Consider the following 19,746-nt stretch of genomic DNA (forward strand, 5'->3'; position numbering starts at 1 on the left):
TGAATCTAAACTGAAGACTGGCACACTCAAAAGCACACCACACACCTTTACTGCAGTCGTCACATTTTGTCCCGTAAAGTGCTGACTTCTTGCCCTGTATGCCAGCACTGACAAATTTAAATGAGCACTGGGAGGCCAAGTTTCACATGAAGGGTAAGACAGGTCCAGTTTCAACACAAGAAGTGGCAAATCAAGTTTGTAAAATATTTAATAGAGCAGTTTCCCAGCAGACTCCTGACCAGAATCATAACCAGACTTCTAAAAAGTATATATATTTTTAGATTTGAAAATTTGTCTTTATTTTTTACAAAATGGATTTCAGGAAGTTTAAAAGGCAATATCATAGAGGACTGGGGCGCAGAAATCAGGTGTAGTCATTCAAAGCATTCAAGTAGGAATATGGTCATATAAATATTTGAAAAGCATCTTTTATCATAAATGTTCAGAACAAAATGTATAACTCATTCCAAACTAAAAATTGAGCTTTATAGCATGTATTTCCCTGAACAGAAAAAATAAGTAACTTTCGAAATATTTCTAAAGGCCTGAAAGCTTTTTCCCATGGTTAGTTACAATTAGAAGACTTGCCTTAGATTAAATTCCTTCCTTTCCAAATATGGAAAGTATTAACATCAGTCCACTGTTAAAACAGACAATATGTTGCAAATTAATTCTGGTATAGTATGTTCCAACAAAGCCTAGAGTATAAAGGTGCTGAGGTGGCTTTGAGTTTAGTAGTCATCTCCTCTGCTGACAACCTCCTTGCAGGTGGGGCGCAGCAGGATGGTGTGCTCGAACTGCGCCGTGTAGGAGCCTTTGATGTCGCACAGGGGCGGGTACGGATCCACTATGCCCAGGTCACACAGGTTCTTCAGGGCCATCAGGTATTTACTCTCTCCCAGGCGATCCAGCCACCGGCGGCAGAAGGCAAGAGTACCAAAGTTTTCATTGATAACATTTAGCAAGTGTTTCGCTCTTGGAAGCCTTGAAGACAAAAACAACCCAAGAACACGTCTGAGAAGAAAGGTATCACAAGCAAGTATTCACTGCAGGAATGAAACACACCAATTAAGAAGAGGGTTAGACTGCAAGCTCTTTTCAGGCTTCCCAGGTTTGGGGTGTCTTTCCACATCAATCAAATGTTCTCTTCCCAAAAGAAAGTGCATTTCCCTCCTGCAAACAGATATCCTTCAAAATACATTGTGAACAGTATCTGCATCTAACTTTGCAAACAAAACTAAACATAGGAACAGAAGTCATTCTCTTAAATAATAAAAGGACATTTCATTTTATGAAGAGAAACAGAAATTTTCCTGATCCAAAGTGGTTAATAATCTGAACTTTTGCATAATTTTGGCATAGGCCTGGTGGTTTAAAATGCTGCGTTTTGAATTCTGAAATCAAATACTTGGTAAGTTTTTCATTCATACCTCTTACAATGTATAGGCAGAAAAATTACATTCTTATAGATCTACCAAAAACTAAGCTTATTTCCAATCATAAGCAGTTCCTTTGCAATTCTTAGTCTTATTCTTCCCATCCCACCTCTTTCACATTCCTAGTTTGTGCTGTGGAAAAGCACGTATGCCTGCTATGTTTCTAAGCAGAGTAGCCTTTGCTTCAGAAAATATGCTGCACTCCTAGAAATGCCAGAATGCAATCCCAGTGACACTGAAAATTAATAACTATTTCATTTTGTAGCAATACACTAAAACAAGAATTTAAAACTCACAAAATATCAAAAAAACCACAGATGACGTGAATAGCCTGATATATTCTGGAACAGCAGTATGATAAAAGATTGTGGCACACAACCACGGTACAAATGTTGATTAAAAAATGCTATACATTTAATATACAGATGAACATACAAGCATAACCTATATATTATTAATTATAAAAAATAATAATGGTAGGAAGATTGTTAAAAAATTATAAAATTCTGAAAACAACCTATCTTCTCCATTTCCAGATTCTTTAGAATAATTCCATATTGTTCCAGATTTACAGTCAGAGCGTATTTTATAACAAGAACATTGCTAACACCTCTTATTAATTAGTGAAGAACATGCACTGTATCAAATTTGAACCTAAGGGGGTGACAGCTCTAGCATAACACACCAGCAAAACCCAACAAAATCCAACCTTATTGGGACGTGTCCAACATCAAAGTTCTTCATATAATGAGAACACTCCATATCATCATGTACAACGCCTTTTCCTGTGCTCCCAAAGGTCTCTATAGCATACACTTCACCTTCCTAAGGAGAGAAAAAAGGAACATGTTACAATATGAAAATAAGTGACACTGAACCATTCGGATACAACCATCTCAGTATTACAACTTCTGAATACAAGTAATTAAATGTGAAGAGATTCAAGCACCAAATCAATGCTGAAAGAAATTCAACATGGAGATTTCACACAGTAAAGTTACAGACATCTCCAAATCATCAACTATTTATATTAGTACCATTTTATTTGTTTCAAGTCAGAAATATCAGCATGTTTCTACTCACAATTTCTCAAAGTCACTGCAGTTAAAACATTGTCAAGGCATACATCTAACACAGCTAAGAAACTACATCTGCTAACTGGAAATCCTTCTCCTTTGCTATTCAGATAGAAGTCCCAGCAAAACTACAGTGTAGACATCGCAAACAGATGTTGATTACAGAGACTTGCTGCACTAAAGAACTGTCTGCCCAATTTCTGCAAGAATTTTCTAGTAAACAGCTGCTAGTATATACCCTTAACCTGCTCATTTCCACTCCACGAGATGAATTTCTTCAAGAAATGAAGGTGGTATTTATCTGCAAGGGCATTATCAAAATTCTAGCCAAGAATAACTGAAATGCCATTACACAAACTCATTTCTGCCAAGTGCATTCACACATCCTTAATGGCAGGACTGTGAAAGGAACTTACCAAGACTTAACATTGACAGACACCATGAGCTGGGTTTTTCAGTTTATTTAGCTACTTTGAAAGTCACAACCCCAAAATAAGAAGCCATAAGAAAAGCAGTAACACAGGCTTCAAATTCAAGATGAACTCTTGAAGATGCCCCTGAACTGATTCATTACAAAAACACAAACCCACAAAAGCCCACGCACAATGCCACCACAAAGCTCACTTTACACCCACTTTTCCCGAATAAGGATCATCAGAGGCTGTATTTCTCTCAGTCACAAAAAACTCACTGGACTGCAGTCTGATGCTATAATTAGTGCAGTACAGTAAGAGCTTGGCTATGCTCCACATTCTTCATCGGCAAAACTCACTGTGTTTAATGATGTAGGATTGTGTCCTAAGTAACCTACAGAAGGCTGAAGAAATTAAAAACGTGTCTTCTCCCCAGTGTCTCAATATTCAATTAAAACAATTTCAAAGCTCTGAAATCTTTAAGTAGTGTTTGCTTAAAGAACACTTACGTTTCATACTAGTAATATACTGATAATGGACAATAACAAAACCAAGTACTATTCACTAAGCCTAACCAAGAACACACAAGCTTTTCTATCTTCCTTTTCCAATACTCTTAATCCCTTTGCACAGTCCTATAGGTAAGATGATAGTGAAAACCTTGTCTTTTTGCTCCCATCATAGATCAACAACTGTGATTAAAGCTGGGGTGATGAGAGTAAGCCTGCCTCAAAAAACAATCCTGTGCAGACCACACCTGTGCCTATTCAGCTCTTACAAGTCTTACTTACCCTGATAGGCTTACTGGTGCCCATTAGTGATCAGGCTTTGAGTGAAATTAAAAGCTTCTTATCTCATTACCAATCTCTTAAATAAGCCTTCTTATCTTGTTAGAGCACAAGCTTACATCAAAATGGTGGATAAATCTCAGGTTCCATATTTGAATACTGCCTTTGCAATTGGTAGTTTTGCCACATCATGTACAGTAATTTCTTTTCCCCTGCTCCAAAACACTATCAAAAACAACATCTTTGATCTAGCCTCTCCCATTAACTAGAAATACACTTAATTATTTTGTATCTGCAAAGAAAAACAGCATTGGAGGCTTTTCAAGAAAAATACTATATCTAACAGTAGTCACAAAAAATCATCCAAAGCTACACTACAGACATATTTATCAAGAATTACCCAAGCAAGAGAAGACTGAATTACAGAGAGAACAAACAAATGTGAATGACTTGTAAGTCCAAACACCTTTCAGGAAAACTCTAGTTTCCTGAACTCCAGTTCACCTCAAAATATGAATTCCTGTCCTTTTCCGTGCTCCTGAGTGCAACATTCCAACACTGCATTTAAATAACGAATACACGTTGAGAAATAAATATGGAAGAGTTTCTGCAAGCATCACTAAGGCCATTCAGATTTCAAGGGTGGTGAGGGTTTTTGTTTTGTTTTCTTGTTTGGTGGTTTGGTTTTTAAATAGCAGGGTTCCAAGGCTTCAGTTTCAGAAAATGTTAGATACCTGAACAGTCCAGGGCTAAACGGAGGAGCCACTGAGATGAAACATTACTCCTGTACAGGAACACTACCAAGTGCAGCAGTTTTTCTGCTGCCACGATCATCCACCAGGATCACAAATACAACACATTTAAAGTGCACAGCAAATACTCTTGCAGTGACAGCTGGGGAAACTTAAAGGTTTAAGAACTTAATTTACCTCCATTCTTGTGGCTTCTCCTCCTTTTACAATGGGCACCGTTTTTCCAGCGTGTATCCTATATGGTCCGATCGAGTGTCCGTTCAAATTGCGAATTGGCTTCACTTTTGAAGAAAACATTAATGTCACAGGCAATTTCTTAACAAATGTTAAACCCTTTAAGGCAATTTTGTGTGTTAGCCCATATTGAAAGTTCAATAGTGACTCATCATACTGCAGAGGAACTAAACACAAAACTGTCCACACATCTTGTACAAACACCAGCCAAGACAGAAGTTGGTTTTGCATGACATAGCAAAACTTCATTAGTAAAGACTAGCAACTCCAACAGCAACAAAAGCTTATTAAGAAAGTCAAACAGCAGGTATCAAATTAACTATACAGTTTGAAACAGTTGTTTAGCCTTCATCTTATCTGTTAAAGATACAGCACTTGGAAGGATAAGCCAAGAACATTTCTCCAGAGGAATGGCAAGCCAGCCAAAACCACATATTTATGCAAGACGCATACCATCCTTCTAGTACAGAGGTCTTTTCAGTATCATATAAATAAATCAATATTCGTACAAATATATATACATATACACACTTTAAAAACAACCATCCTTATATACAGAAAAGAACTTGCCTTGGTATGTTTTGCCATCAATTTCAACCTCATAAGACTCCATAACTTCTTGTATGGCCTCCCCCACATCACAGAGACGTACATCTATTCCAGCACACTGAAAATAAAGTGCAAATATAAATGGAAAAAACCTCAAAGTTTACTGTAAGAGACTTCGTAAATGACTTACATAATGATCATACCTTTATTCCAGTATTTGTGGCATCCTTTACAGCTTGTAATAGTCTGTCATATTTTGGATTAAATGTGACTGTAAAAGCACAGTCAATAATACGACCTGAAATCAGCAAAAGTTAATTAGCTTCACAGTCTTTGCAATGAAAAACATTCTCAAAGTTTTAATTCATAAATGAAAACTAACCACTAATGTGTGTCCCAAAATCTATTTTGCAAATATCATTGTATTGCAGGACTGTTGGATCTCCAGCATTGGGAGTGTAGTGGGCAGCACAATTATTCAGAGAACACCCAGTAGGAAATGCAAGACCTGCATTTAAACCATTCTCCTTTATCAGTTTACGTGAGCAGTCTTCTAGCTTTTCACTAAAAGGCAGAGGGGAGGGAGAAGAAAAAAAAGAACAGAACAGTTGTCATTAGTATTTCTTATGATGACTTCAACTAAATCAACACAAGAACAAAAACTCAGAAAAATATTTAAACAATATTTAAACAAGCTTTAATGTGAAATCTTAGAACTATTTGTATGCTAAGTAGACAGACACTCTAGGCTGCAAAACCTAAGTACAACATAATATCCTCAGTTCTTTGTTTCTTCTATCCTTTCTTAGTACTTCTGAGTACTTCTCTGGTGTTTTTACTCTAAATTTAAAATATTCATCCTTTACAAGCTACTTTTTACCCATTCTTCCTGAGCAGCGAGATTAAACAACTAAAGTTTAGTAAAATTAAATGCATTCTTTACAATTTCTGGACTTAAAAGGAGAGAAAAAAAAAAAAGAAGAGAAAAGGCTTCTAATTTACTAAAAAAGTCTAATTAAAAAAAGGACCCTTTTCTTACTTAATTTGGGAGATAACTGTGATAAAATAAAACCTCATGAGATTAGCATTTGTTCTTGGGTTTTGTCTACTCTCAAGCTGCTAGCTACTGCAAAGCTACAGATACGTGTCCACCACCAGGGCATTCTGCAGTGTCAGTGAAGGATGCAAACTGCAGCTCACAGCACTGCACCATACTCTGATTTTATTTAAGAAAGCCATTCACTCAGAGCTATATGGAAAAAGAAGAGAGCGTATTTTACTCAGCAAGGCCCCATAGCCTTTAGGAAGAATAGTCATGTTTTGAGAAAATTATTGCTTTTAACAGTCAAACTGTAAAATTCAGTATGACAGATTCGTTTCACCCAGACTAGTGATTGTTAGAGCAGCTGCCTTTCTGTTACTTTTCCTGATGGTATATTATTTCTTTCTGTTATCCTTGCACAGTTACCTTGGGGATCAGCTCTGATTAGCTTTCTTACTATCCTACTCTTGTCAGCACAGTCCTCAGTCACACCAGGCTGAAAGCACCTGATTTTGGAAGCTAAACTGTTCTGGATCAGTGCAGTACTTGGACAGTAGACATTCACTCTAGATAAACTGAAGGACAGAAAAAGTAATAGTTGGAAGAGTCACAAAAATCAGTCCAGGCTAATTATTTCTTTAAATCAAATTAATCAAAGTCATGTTCATCTTAATCTATTTGCTCGGCTATTTCTTATTAACTTAGAACAATAACCCCCCCCCCACTGTGTTTCCACCAGAAACATCAGCTAATGAAGACTAAACACAGTGAAAACCTCCCTGCCCTGCCCTGAACACACAGCCGTGCTGTTTGTACGCCTGTTTGCCCGCTCCCAGCCGCAGCCTGCACCTGCACTGTCCACACGGCACGGCCAATTCCGGCAAACGCCAGGACCTGCTACTGCTGCTGCTGCTTCTCTCAGCACCGCTGCAGAACTGATGTGCCAGAGCAACAAAGGCACTCAAATTTAAGTGAAGCATATAGTCAAAATAAGTGAACATAATGGAAAGCTTAGTTTAAAATTCAGTATGATCCCAGGCCCTGTAAAACTCCAAAAGCTAAAAATAAAAGAGGAAACTTAGAGGAAATAATCAGCAATACTAACTGTGTACTTCAAACACAAATCTTTCCAACACTCAAGACACAGTTAATTAAGCACACAAAACTGAGACTAAATCTCTTGCCCTCTGGAGAACGAAGAAAAATCTACAGCAGAGGTGTTTGAGAAGATGTGTGTCCTCACCAGATTTCTATCATGGTCATTCCAGGTTTTATCCAGCTCATAACGTATTTCCTCACTTGTCTGTGTGCCTCTGCAGCCTCCCTAAAGTCATTCCAGATTTCCTCACTGGCTTGGTCTAGTGCTTTCTTTTCTTCACTAGTTGTTCTCCAAGCAGCAGTTCGCCTTGAAAAAAAAAAAAGTGTTTCAAACAAGTTAATCACAGCAGTCATTACAACTTCTGTCTAAAGCCTGCAAAGTGTTCATTAACCAGTCAGGTCTACATTCCCCTGGGCAACAGAAAAGATACTGATTTACACAATCTTCAGAATAAAGGAAGTCTATTTAAAAAAAATAAATCTATTGGCACCACAGACTGGCACCTGAGAAGGGCAGTAACACCCTACCAAAAGCCCAGATAAGCAGTCTGCCTAAAGCACGCATAACATCTTCGAAAAGACAGAACAGGCATATAAAATTCACATGAATGCCGGCAACGCTGCCTTGAGTTTAGCAGGGAAAACTGCAACGGACTCTGCTCATGCAAAAAGTTATTTTTTTTCACAGTCCTACTCAGACAGCACTCTTCCTGTGCAGAGAAGAATCTCAGCACTGCACTGTGGCCGCTTGGCCCAGAAACTGTTAGAGAGACAATAAACTCCTTCAAAATTTAAGAGCTTGCAGTTCCAGTATTACTTTCTCTCATCCTCAGAATATTTAGGTACTAACACCTTACACAGTGCATGGTAACTATGAAATATGCCAGGATGTTATTTCTAAATTGGCTGGATGATGAATTAACATTTGTTCCAGGAGAGCACCACTCATTCTGGCTCTCTGGTAGGTTCACAGAACAAATACAAGAATATTTTTTAATACAGGACTAAATATAAGATTAATTTTGAATATATTTTCCACTATGCAAAAGACCCATACAACTAAGGTTTCATGAAAGCAAACAAATAAAAAAGCAATTTAAGCACTCCAGCAGCTGTCAGAATTTAACTAAAAGACTTATGACTACAAAGTAGAGATACTCTTCAAATGGTGAAGCTGCAGCCTTGTAATGATGCAAAACACTCTAGCAATAACTCGGAGAACTCTGTACATGTTATGCAGGAAAAAAATTACTAAAACCAATAAATAGTTACACATGCTGGTAGGTGGGTCTTAAAAGAAAACAGGTGATGGACAAGGTGGACCAAAGATGCTGAAATATGCCAAAGTCTCCAAATTTAGAAATTAACTTTTACCTTTATGCAAATAAGTTGGTTCTAAGCAAACAACTGAATACGCAGATGGTAAAGGACTAGTTTTTGAAATCCAAAGGTGTAGCTTCTTACCTGTTTCATAGACATGCAACTTAGCTCCACTCTAAGAATCTCCTTTACAGCCAAAAACCAGGCAGGAGTGAGCCAAGAGACTATGCCCTGCAACTTTGCTGCACTTTGAACTAAGTATATATGCATAAATACATAAGCATATATTTAAGTATAAATAAATAAGTATATATGTTTATACTAAGTATTTAAGCAGAGTTGAAAAGATAAAGAAGGACAACAGGCTATTCCATAAAATATTCCTCAGAATGACCAGATGATCTGAAATATTTTGAGACATTTTCTTTGTTTCCCCTGAACTTTCTACTCCTTTTCAGATAAGTAACAGCAGCGCAAAGGAGAAATCCCACTTTTACCTTTCAGAGTAGTTTTCCTGCTCCAGCAGCAAGCATCACACATCCTACTCTCTGAATTTGCCCTTAACTCTGGCAAATTCTACCAAAAAATCCAAACCAACAGGCTGCAACACCTGGGCCCCTCACTGCCACTTGAAAACTGGACTACTGCCAGCACAGTAGTCACAGTGAAAAGGTGCACTGCAGAAGAACAGTGGGAAGGGAGACCTGAGGGTCTTTTCAGACTGCTCTGGATTCCAACAGCGAACACCCTCCAGTAGCAAGAACTGCTGACAGAGTCTGGGCAGCTGCTCTGCCATCTGTCACAGACCTGCATGCAAACTCCAGCTAACTGGCAGGAAGCCGTCCTCCCTCTGTCCTGCTGTACTTCAGCATACAGTCACTTCATGCAAGTCACTTGGGGGACAAGACAGCCTCTACATTTAAAAACACTGTATCAGAACCACAGCATTTTGCTGCAGAAGCTGCACTACTGCACCTGGGAGCTCAGGAAGGGAGGCAAGAAATCCTGCTTGGGCCTAAGCACTTCAGGACATGCAAAAAATCAACTGATCAAATGAAGGCCTCACACCAAACATTAAGTCCTCTGACAGGTACATGAGCTAACAAGCTTTTGACAGTTTGCTAACATGCTGCCTACCACATGTCAGCTGAAGTTCACCTCTTGCTCCAAGCCATTTGTTCCATCTTTTCACTCCAGTTCACAGCCCGCAGTTTTCACCAGCACAAATCTATATAGGATCATGCTGTAAACTAGATTCTAGTGATCAAAGAATTCCAGAAAATAAATTTCCCCGGCTTACCTTCACCCAGAAACCCAGTCAACATGCTGGAGGGAAGGGATGCCATCCAGAGGGACCTGGACAGACTTGAGAGGTGGCCTGTGCAAACCCCATGAAGTTCAACAAGGCCAAGTGCAAGATCCTGCACCTGGGTCAGGACAATTCCACCACAAATAAAGGCTGGATGGAGAATGGATTGCGAGTAGCTCTGAGGAAAAGGATTTGGGGCTGCTGGTGGACAAGAAGCCCCACAAGACCCAGTAATGTGCATTTACAGCCCAGAAAGCCAAATGATACTTTGGGCTGCATCAAAAGCAGTGTGGTCAACAGGTCAAGGGAGGGAATTCTGCCCCTCTACTCTGCTCTGGTGGGATCCCACCTGAGTGTTGCATCCAGCTCTGGGGTACCCAACAGAAGAAGGACATGGCCCTGTTAGAGCCAGTCCAGAGGAAGGCCATGAAGATGATCAGAGGACTGGAGCACCTCTCCTATGAAGACAGGTTGAGAAAGTGGGGCTGTTCAGCCTGGAGAAGAGATGGATCCAGGGAGACCTCATAGCACCTTCCAGTACCTGACAGGTCTAAAAGAGAGCTAGAGAGGGACTTTTTCAAAGGGCATGTATTGATAGGAAAATGGGTAATGGCTTTAAACTGAAGAGGGTCAGTTTAGAACACCTGTTAGGAAGAAATTCTTTACTGTGAGGGTGGTGAGGCACTGGAACAGGTTGCCCAGATAAGTTGTGGAAGGTGCCCTTCCCATGGCAGAGGCATTGGAACTACATGACCTTTGGGGTCCCTTCCAAACCAAACCATTCTATGATTCTATGATAGCAGCACAGAGGCAGAAACAAGCAGGCAGGATCAAGAATTCCTTAATCCCACTTTAACAAAAATTGGTGTATCATGAAATATTGTTTATCTGTTTTCTGCCCTCTCTGTTGTATCATTTCAAATTCAAAAAACCACAAGCTTCAAACAAAAGTAAATACTTGAGATATAAAAATCTTAAACCTGTTAGTCTGTTGTCTATATAAGAACTGATTATGCACTATTTTTTTCTGCTGAAATTTGAATCACACCCACTTCCAGTTCAACTTCTCACACAAAATACACAATTGTAGGTTGATGAGAGGTAACTTTAGAAAGCATATGACATCAAGAGTTAAGAATAGAAGTGCAACTCTAAAAAAATCAAAGACAAAACCCTACTGACCTCAGCATGAATAAGAGAAGTGGCACAAAACCACTTCACCAATATATAAAATGAAACTATTATTCAGAATAGGAAATATCCTGGTATTAAATGTCAGCTACTAATTTAAGTAGCTGCTTATATTAGGGAATACTAAAGTAGCATCATAAGATTTAAATATTTAAATTAGGAACAAAACTAAACATATATTTGCTTAAGCACATTATATAAAGAAACTATTTCAGGTTCCTTAGAAGAGTATATTCTTCTTCCATAACAGAACACTCCTGGTACAGAAAAGACACCCCACTTAAATCCTGTTCTGAAAGGCTGTTTGTTTTTATTGCATTTACCTTTTTTTTTTCCTACCAGTAGTGAAACCAGAGCAAATAATTTAATCTTTAATATCAGAGATGTGAAAAGTGTGTTATTTGTGAATAAACTATGAACATGCTTAAGGTGTTTATCATCTAATTTCCTGGTTTGCTTAAATCATAACCTTATGAGCATGGCATATACAGGAGAACATTTAACTCTTAAGCATTAAAGAATCACTCCTGGATCAGCCTGTCAGAAATATCCTCTGGAAGTCCTTCATTAGCATGCAAAAGGCAGTCATTTATAAATAAATAGGAGCACCTTATGATCAAACTGAAGTAATTATAAAGAAGAAAAGGCTTTCACAAAAGCAAATTTTATTCTCATAAAAATGAAACCCTATTATATGTGAATATCTGAACACAATTTATAAGATGTGTTAGACTCTTAACTATGTAGCTTACACTCTATGAGAAAAATGCACTGACTTTATATAATCAATAAATAAACATTTCAAAGTAATTTCATTCTGAAAAAAAAGTAATTGGAAAAAAACAGACAATGCTTTCAAAAATATAAGTATTTATCTACTCCCTCTCTTTGGTTTAAACTATTTTTTTCAGAGTTTTGATTCAAAATTTCCTGGGAAGTTTCAAAGTTTTCAGTAATACTTGGTCTTTTCATCCAGGTTTTTATGTAATTCAAGCTAATTCTATGCCACACATCCCCTGTCTCCCTCACATGACCTTCCACAACACTTCACATAGGAGAAAAAAAAAAAAAATCAGTCAAGGACAACACAGTGAAGGTGGTATGCCCTAGTTCTTAACAAAAGAAATAGTAGTTGCCTGTAAAAACACAAGGATGCAGATCTCTGTTCCAGCAAACCACCCAGAAGCTGTTGCTTGTATAGTGAAATTGCACATTATTCCCACATCATTATGAATTACAAAAAACAGATGAGGTTATAATAACTATATATTTATACAAAGAAAGAGAAGCAAAGTACAGAATATACCACTTGGGCTTTTAAATTAAATAGAGAGATTGACATGTCCCTACCAAAAAATAAATAAAAACCAAAAAGTTGATGTCTCAATGGTCACAAAACTGCTGCACAATAGTGTCTCATCTCCTTAAATTTTAAAACTTCACTCACTTCTAATTCAGACAATGTTTTCCTTACAAGCTGCCTAGTGAAATCCTGCTGGTCCCCTGCCTCATGGCAATTCTGCTCATACTGGCTACACCTTAATTAAAAGGGTAGGGAAGGACGGACATTTCTGGGCTGAAGATCTGTATTCATTGAGTTCTTGGATGATCCAGTTAAAAAAAAAAAAAGGTAAAACCCAAAGCACATTACAACTTATTTTTTCCATTTAGTTATACTTAAACAGTTTTTTCAGCACATCCAAATGACAGCATTTATTTTTTAAGCTTAAAACACTCACCCATCTTGTGTTGGTGGATATTCACATTCTTCTCCCTTCGGGAATACATTGCTGGGAAATAGATCACATATTGGAATAGAAGGTGGATCTGTTTGGACCTTAGCTGTTGAGTATAATTTAAGAAAGTTTTACACACGGTACACTGGAAATATACATTATCTTATTTCAACTACAGAAGTTAAACAGCACAAGTTATTTAAGACTCCCTTTCTAGAATTCGGGCTTCTACCAAAACAATCGTATCACAATGCCCTCATATGACTTTATTCAGCCAATGCTCAGGGCCAAACAAATGCCCCCAGTGGCATGCAGGGATAGCAGAAAGAGGACAACTCAGCCAGACTTAGGCTACAAACACAAACTGCACCCCAAACTTTGTTTCAGCTGTCAAGAACAGCACTTGCACACACTTGATACCAAATATTCATGCAGTCCATATTTTTGTGCTTGATACCTACGTCCTTTCTTCTTTTTCTTCTTCTTCTTCTTCTTCCCAGTTGCTCCATCTCCTTCACCCTCTCCATCTACAGGAAAGAAAGTGCTCAGGTGAACATAAAATAACCTTAAAGAACCAAAGTTCGCATGAGACACATAGAAACATCTGGACTATCTGGAAGCACTTCTTTCACAGAATTTAATGGATTAAAACACAACATCCAAAAGCTGCCACCAAACCATTAGCATTTTCAGTCCCCACACGGACCTAAGAAAATAGTTTCTAAAGTTAACAAACATATCACCAAAAGAGAGCAAAAAAATGTGGCTCAGGGAAAATGTTTTCACAAAGTCCTACTTCATATTCCTCTGTTCTCTATTCAAAAAGATGCCAAGGATTGTTGGAGGACACGAGAGAGGACGGTATTAGACACAACAGCTAACAAAAAGCTAGAAACTATGGCTTCAAACTCATCTTCTGATGCTTCAGCTAAAGGAACTTACTGCACCTGGAAAGATACAAACCCCAAATGTGTAAAGATGACACCCTTAGAGCAGGACGAGTTTAATCTGGAGGTAACAGGGAAGGTCACAAACAGCACTCAACAAAACCACTGCATGTGGAGCTACAAGGGTGGTAAAACACCAGAACAGGTTTCTCCGAGAGGTGGTAGATGCCCCATCCCGTGAAACATTCAAGGTCAGGCTGGATTGGGCTTGGAGCAACCTGATCTAGATGAAGATGTCCCGGCTCACTGCAGGGGGTTGGACCAAATGACCTTTAAATGACGCTTCCAGCCCAAACCATTCTATGAATCTATACCAGTGGGAGGTTTGCAGAGAGCAGAGCATGTAAGCACCAAGAATCAGCCACATCATTTACAGTCACATTTGGGGGTTAGCAACAACCCCACAAACTTCACATTTGGCTACTTCTCATGCCTAGTTACTTCATATCAATATCTAATATGACCTCATCTAACTAAACCTTCTGGACCTAAACACGGGTTCTTTTTAAAATGGACAAATACCTGTCAACTACATTTAGAACATTTTCATCTACAGTGAAAAGTAAAATAGAAAGAAGTTTTAAAATCAAATCAAAGCATCGCCATTTTGAATGTATTTATACAGAAACTTGTATTTAAAACCAAAACCAAAACAAAACACTTATCAGCTGCTCCAGTCACTAAATTACAAGCCTCTCATGAAGACCAATGTGATCTCCATTTTTATGCCATGGTGAGTGCTGTAAGCCTGAAGCCGGGGCACATTTCAGTAAATGTCACTCCTGCCCCTCACGGTTCATTTTGGCATTAAGTATTAATTTAAGTTTTTGCAATAAATAGCAAATATAAATACTTTGTAGCTATAACATAGTCCAGCCTACCAAATTCTTCATCAATCATTATTTCATAGACAGCCAAAAATCTCTAATAGTGCATATAAATTTCTTTAAAATGTGGTAACTTTACCACATTTCCCTTGACCTTGAGCTGTGCTCAAACTATTCATAAAGCAGTTAATTAAATATGACTCCAGTTCATTCACCAAGGGATTTTTTTTTTTTTTTTAATGTTAGGCGTAAACTGAAGGGAAAAAAAACCCCCAACATTTCTTAAACGTTGTTGCTGTTGCTATCTGCTTATTGTGGCTTCTTCATACATCACTGGATGTGAAACTGCCAACTGCAAGCCAAACCAACCCTGCCTGTGCTTTCATGTCCTTGAAGACTGCTGCAGACTAACTGTGATGCCAGAAACATAACTACTGCATCTGACCAATACCCTGTTTGTCTTCAGGTTATTTAGCTGCTAGTGAAAAAAATTTTCAGCAGAAAAGGAATTTAAGATCTTTGCAGAACAGAAGCCCAATCTTATTTCATTTTGGCACGGTCATTTAATAACTCAGAGCAATATCATGCAAAAATGATATCAGCATGTTTTAACACTGCAAGGGAAATCCAAAAGAGCACTTTCTAACCTCTCCTAGAGTTCAAAAGTTGCAAAGTCTCATTTTTGGGAGGCCACTCAGGTTTATCAAATGGAACAAAAAAGAAAAAGAAAAATGGAGGAGGTATTTTATTAGTTTTAATCTAATGCAGCACTGTGTCTTTAAGCAACAATCCTGAAACTACACAATTAAAATAGCAAGTGATGAGAACCAGTACAGGTAAGAACATACAGTCATCTTGAAAAACCTTTTATCAGTTTTTTATTTTTCTGTAAAAATATCGATTTTACTAAAAACACATACAAGTCTAATATGTAGAAAAAAAGGAAGATCATTAGTTCATAGCATCACTTCAATTTTTTTATATTTTCTGATACTGTAATACCAATTGCTAATACTGTAAAAAGGATAACAGAGCATAGCATTTGATCTGCAAGTAACAATGTTATTTCTTCTGAGATGGCACTCTAGTCTAATAATTTTCCAAGATCTCTTTTCATTGGATAAAGTTTTCACTATCCCTCTCAATACTTTTTACTCAACTCGTAATGATGGCAAAGCACATATTGCATTAATTATCTTTCAACTCCATAACCTGAAATATACCACAAAACAAATAAACCATCAGAATATATTTCTATGGAAAGTAACAGCATTAAACTGTAGTGTATACTGCAGACTGAAAATGTTCAAAGACAAATTTATTTGCTATTTAATACACCGTGGCACACTGATTTAATTTTTTAAAAATTCAATTCATTAAAATTAAACTCCAGAATGATGAATTCCAGCAAGTCAACTAAGAAGATTGCTAAGCAGACTAGGAAACATTTCAGGATGCTGAGCCAACTTTACATGCTATTTTTTAAAATTTCCATGTCTATTGAGAACCATCCCTCAAACCAAAGGAAACACAGCACCTTTTTCTGATATTCCCACAGAAGAGATGAACCCAGTCTGGATTTCAGTATGGACATTTTTAAGGCTTTTGCTTAGAAAATCAGCTGCACATCACAAGCAACACACAAGGTGCATGTCTTACTTGTGTATTAATCCCTCCCCAATTCAATTTTAATGAGAAAATATAATTATAGATGAGCAGGTTTAAAGTCACGGGTAAAGACTCTAAAACTTCCTACTAATTAAAATGCTCCCTTTAAATTTGCTCTATGTTTTAAGCCACGAATAAGAGATATAATTTGGAACATAAATGCCTACTGACCATGGTAATGCAAGTGAGAGTAATTTATAGCTTAACTTATCTCAAACTAAGCACTTCCTTCAGTAATTAGGTCCTTGAAAACACAGAGCTTTAAAAAAGCTTGTATCCCTGTTATTTTTCTTTGTATGCATACGTGACAGCTGAATTGTTGACAAAAAAAGTTAAAAGTGTATATAGTTCCATTTCACCCGTCCCAAGGAAAAAATAAACAAACAAAATCAAAACCCAGAAAGATATCTGTAAAAGGTTTGTTAAAATGGGTGTTTTGGAAGAAGCTGAAACTCGAAATGTCAAGGGAAAACATAAGTTACACTTACCTTCATCATCGTCATCTTTTTCTTTCTCCTCCAGTGCTTGCTTGTCCAATTGTTTTGCTACATCATCAAGAGCACCTTCTATTTCTTTATCTGTTTCTTGTCCTGTTTGTAAAATTAAAGTATGATTTACCGTAAAACATTAGCTCCGCATTACTAACCAATAGCCCCCCAAACTTTACACAAATATTATGCTGTATTCATCCTACAGACACCAGAGCACATACTGCTTTTCTTCTTTCTCAGCAGCCCCTATGTGCAAGACTGTAGGACCCTACAGTGACAGGTGCTGTTACTGACACTTGCGTACAAAGGTAGATTACCCTGACGCTTCTGATTACTTTTTTCTGCCAGGGTAACTAATTCTCCTAGCCACAGCAGCAGCCTGCTCCTGTAAGATAACATGGGCGTGAAGCAGATAATTATAAACGCACAGCACCATCATCACTCGCTGCTGGCCTGCTAAAACAAACCCAAACCGTAGCGCCTTTACACCATTTGCCCAGACTTGCTCCGGCTCTCTGCGAGGACTTGGGAGGGGTGCGCAGCCTCCATCACGCGGGATGACTTTTACACCAGCAGCCTCACCCCTCGCTCCCCTCGGGGCATAGGAGGGGGTGAGGGAAGCGGTGCCTTCTCCTGCGCGCCCCGGAGAAGGCAGGACTCCCCAGCCCCGGTGGAACGGCAGCAGCACCCTCCGGGCACGGCCAGCCCGCTCCGAGCCGCGGGGATCCCCCTCAGCCCGCACGGCCGCCACGGGCCGGGACAGTGTCCTCGGCGGACCCCCGCACGGCGGGACCCTTCAGCCCCCCGCGGCCTCCCGGTGCCGCGCACGACGCCCGGTGTGCCGGGCCGCGGCCCCTCACGCCACCCCGCCGGCCCCTCAGCGCAGCGTCCCGGCGCGGCGCGGCCCGGCCCCTACCCGCGGGGCCCGCTTTGCCCTTCTTCTTCTTCTTGCGCTTCTTCTTGGCGCCATCCTCGGCGCCGAGCCCCGCCGCGCCGTCCCTGTCGCCGGGCTCGGGGGGCAGCTCTCCGTTCAGGTGCTGCTCCGGCTCCTCCGCCCGGCCCACGCCCGCCATGTCGCCGCGGCCGCGCCGCCTCGCGCGCACGGAGCGAGCCGGGCACAGCGGCGGGCCGACAGCGCGCTCGGTGGTGCGCGCGGGGCACGCCGGGACGGTGGAGGACTCCGCGGGCGGGGGGGGGGGGGGGGGGGGGGGGGGGGGAGGCGGCCCCTCGGCCGCGCACGCGCACCGCGCCCGGTGTGCGCGCGCGGGGCCGTGAGGGGGGTGGGGCTGGGGCCGGCCGTGCGGCGGAATAAAAATGGAAAAATATCTTATTAAAACAACCCTTTTCTCCAACAGGAACAGCTGCTGTTGAATGTTTATAGGATGTGAGATTGTTACAGTTTTACAACTGGAGGACACTGAACAAATTTAAGTCACACGAGAGAACTCGTGTACAGAAGGAAAATAATGCAGTGAAAAAATTACTTGTTCCAAGGCACGTGGAGCAAAAAAAGGGAAGATTCTAATACATGCTCAAGGACACTGCCTTGTCCCATTTCCACCACTACCTAGAAAAGCAAGGCAAAGTACCAGTATTGCCAGTGTCCACTAATGGTTCATTAAATTAGCTCAGTTCTTAAAATTCGTTTGCTGAGTTTATACTTTACACAAGTTTTCTACTAGTATAACCATGCTGGCTGAGAAATACTTTTTTCCTCACTAGCATATTTCAACACGTATTTATAGTACATAATATAGTGTCATTACAATTTATAGCATAAAAAGGTTAAAGTGAGCCTTATTTTCCATAGCTGCGTTTTAAAATGCTTCTGCAGACAGGTCTCTGCTACTGAAAACTGGTAATGCCTTGTACCTCACTGAGATACCAATTCTGCCCCCTTGACCCCACTGACGGCAGCTCCTGGCTTCCATCTCTCCGCTCCTTGCCTGACACCCCTAAGCATTTCCTCACTGCTGACCTGATACAATTCTCAGCAAGAACAACACTCCAAAAGACTAAGCTAATGCTCTAGTAATGATCAAACAAACTCCATGCTGCGCCGGGCAGGTGTCACAGCAGCATGTTCTCCACTGCTTTTGCTTGGAAGAGCACTTGAACATGGAAACATCCAGCTGGGGCATTTTTGGGCAGGGATGGGTGCAGGGAAAGCTGATTCCCCTGGCCTCAAGGTTTGTTCTGAGCAGTAAGACACGCCTTACCAGTTGGGAACTGCTGTATAACCACTTGTTCCCCCCTTTAAATCATATGGGTATATGCCACCGTTAATTAGTCTAACTGGACCACCTCCTGGAGGGCCCTACTGCTATGGTTAAAGCAGGATAAACCTTGAAGGATAGAGCAGGTGAGCTGTTTAGCTCTTGCTGCTGTTTTCCTGCTGTTCTGTTGCCCCTACTCCAGTCAGAATTGATGTTGTCTCTGAGCCATGGAGGAATAGCTCTTTACCATACTGAGAATGGATGACATAAAAGCATGTGTACTAATGTTGCGTACAAAACACTCTTGGTTTATTGCTTTTCATTCTAGTTTGTGAATTAGAAGAGGATCTACAGAGCTGGGGTTTTGTTTGGTTTTTTGTTTGTCTTTGGTTTGGGGTTTTGGGGTTTTTTTTGGTGGTTGGTGGCAGGGGAAGGGGGAACATGAGTGGTAAAATTTCCTGAATTCTCCATTTTGAGTCATCTTAGACCTTCCTGTTGTACATATACTGTAGATGGGCATTGTAATGGTCCCAAGATATCCAAGAGCAGTACTTTTGTGTTTTATTTTAATCCATTAGTCTCTCATACAGCAGACTGTTCTTACCCCTCGCTATATCCCCTTTAGTGTCTTTGACAGTGTGAAAAAGAGAGTT

General features: G+C 39.8%; 1 protein-coding gene across 1 annotated transcript; it reads right to left on the reverse strand.

Annotated features, from left to right (window-relative positions):
- Positions 1–190: 190 nt before the first annotated feature.
- METAP2 (methionyl aminopeptidase 2) lies at positions 191–18,051 on the reverse strand. Its single transcript, XM_027660392.1, has 11 exons — positions 17,794–18,051; positions 16,875–16,976; positions 13,406–13,471; positions 12,948–13,050; positions 7,534–7,695; positions 5,631–5,812; positions 5,452–5,546; positions 5,270–5,366; positions 4,643–4,746; positions 2,146–2,261; positions 191–984 (listed from the first exon to the last, which is right to left on the reverse strand). Exons 1-11 carry the CDS (start codon positions 17,948–17,950, stop codon positions 732–734), a joined length of 1,437 nt encoding a protein of 478 aa, XP_027516193.1. The 5' UTR covers positions 17,951–18,051; the 3' UTR covers positions 191–731.
- Positions 18,052–19,746: the final 1,695 nt, after the last annotated feature.

Source organism: Corapipo altera, unplaced genomic scaffold, assembly GCF_003945725.1.
Source record: "Corapipo altera isolate COAL_440 unplaced genomic scaffold, ASM394572v1 1, whole genome shotgun sequence".
NCBI lineage: Eukaryota > Metazoa > Chordata > Aves > Passeriformes > Pipridae > Corapipo > Corapipo altera.

Excerpts from the sequence above, each read along its gene's own strand:
- METAP2 (XM_027660392.1), bottom strand. The coding sequence starts at position 17,950 with ATGGCGGGCGTGGGCCGGGCGGAGGAGCCGGAGCAGCACCTGAACGGA. Across the intron at positions 13,472-16,874 it reads AAAAGATGACGATGATGAAG|ATGGAGAGGGTGAAGGAGAT; the intron begins GTAAGTGTAACT and ends TCTTTCCTGTAG. Across the intron at positions 5,367-5,451 it reads CCACAAATACTGGAATAAAG|TGTGCTGGAATAGATGTACG; the intron begins GTATGATCATTA and ends CTTTATTTTCAG.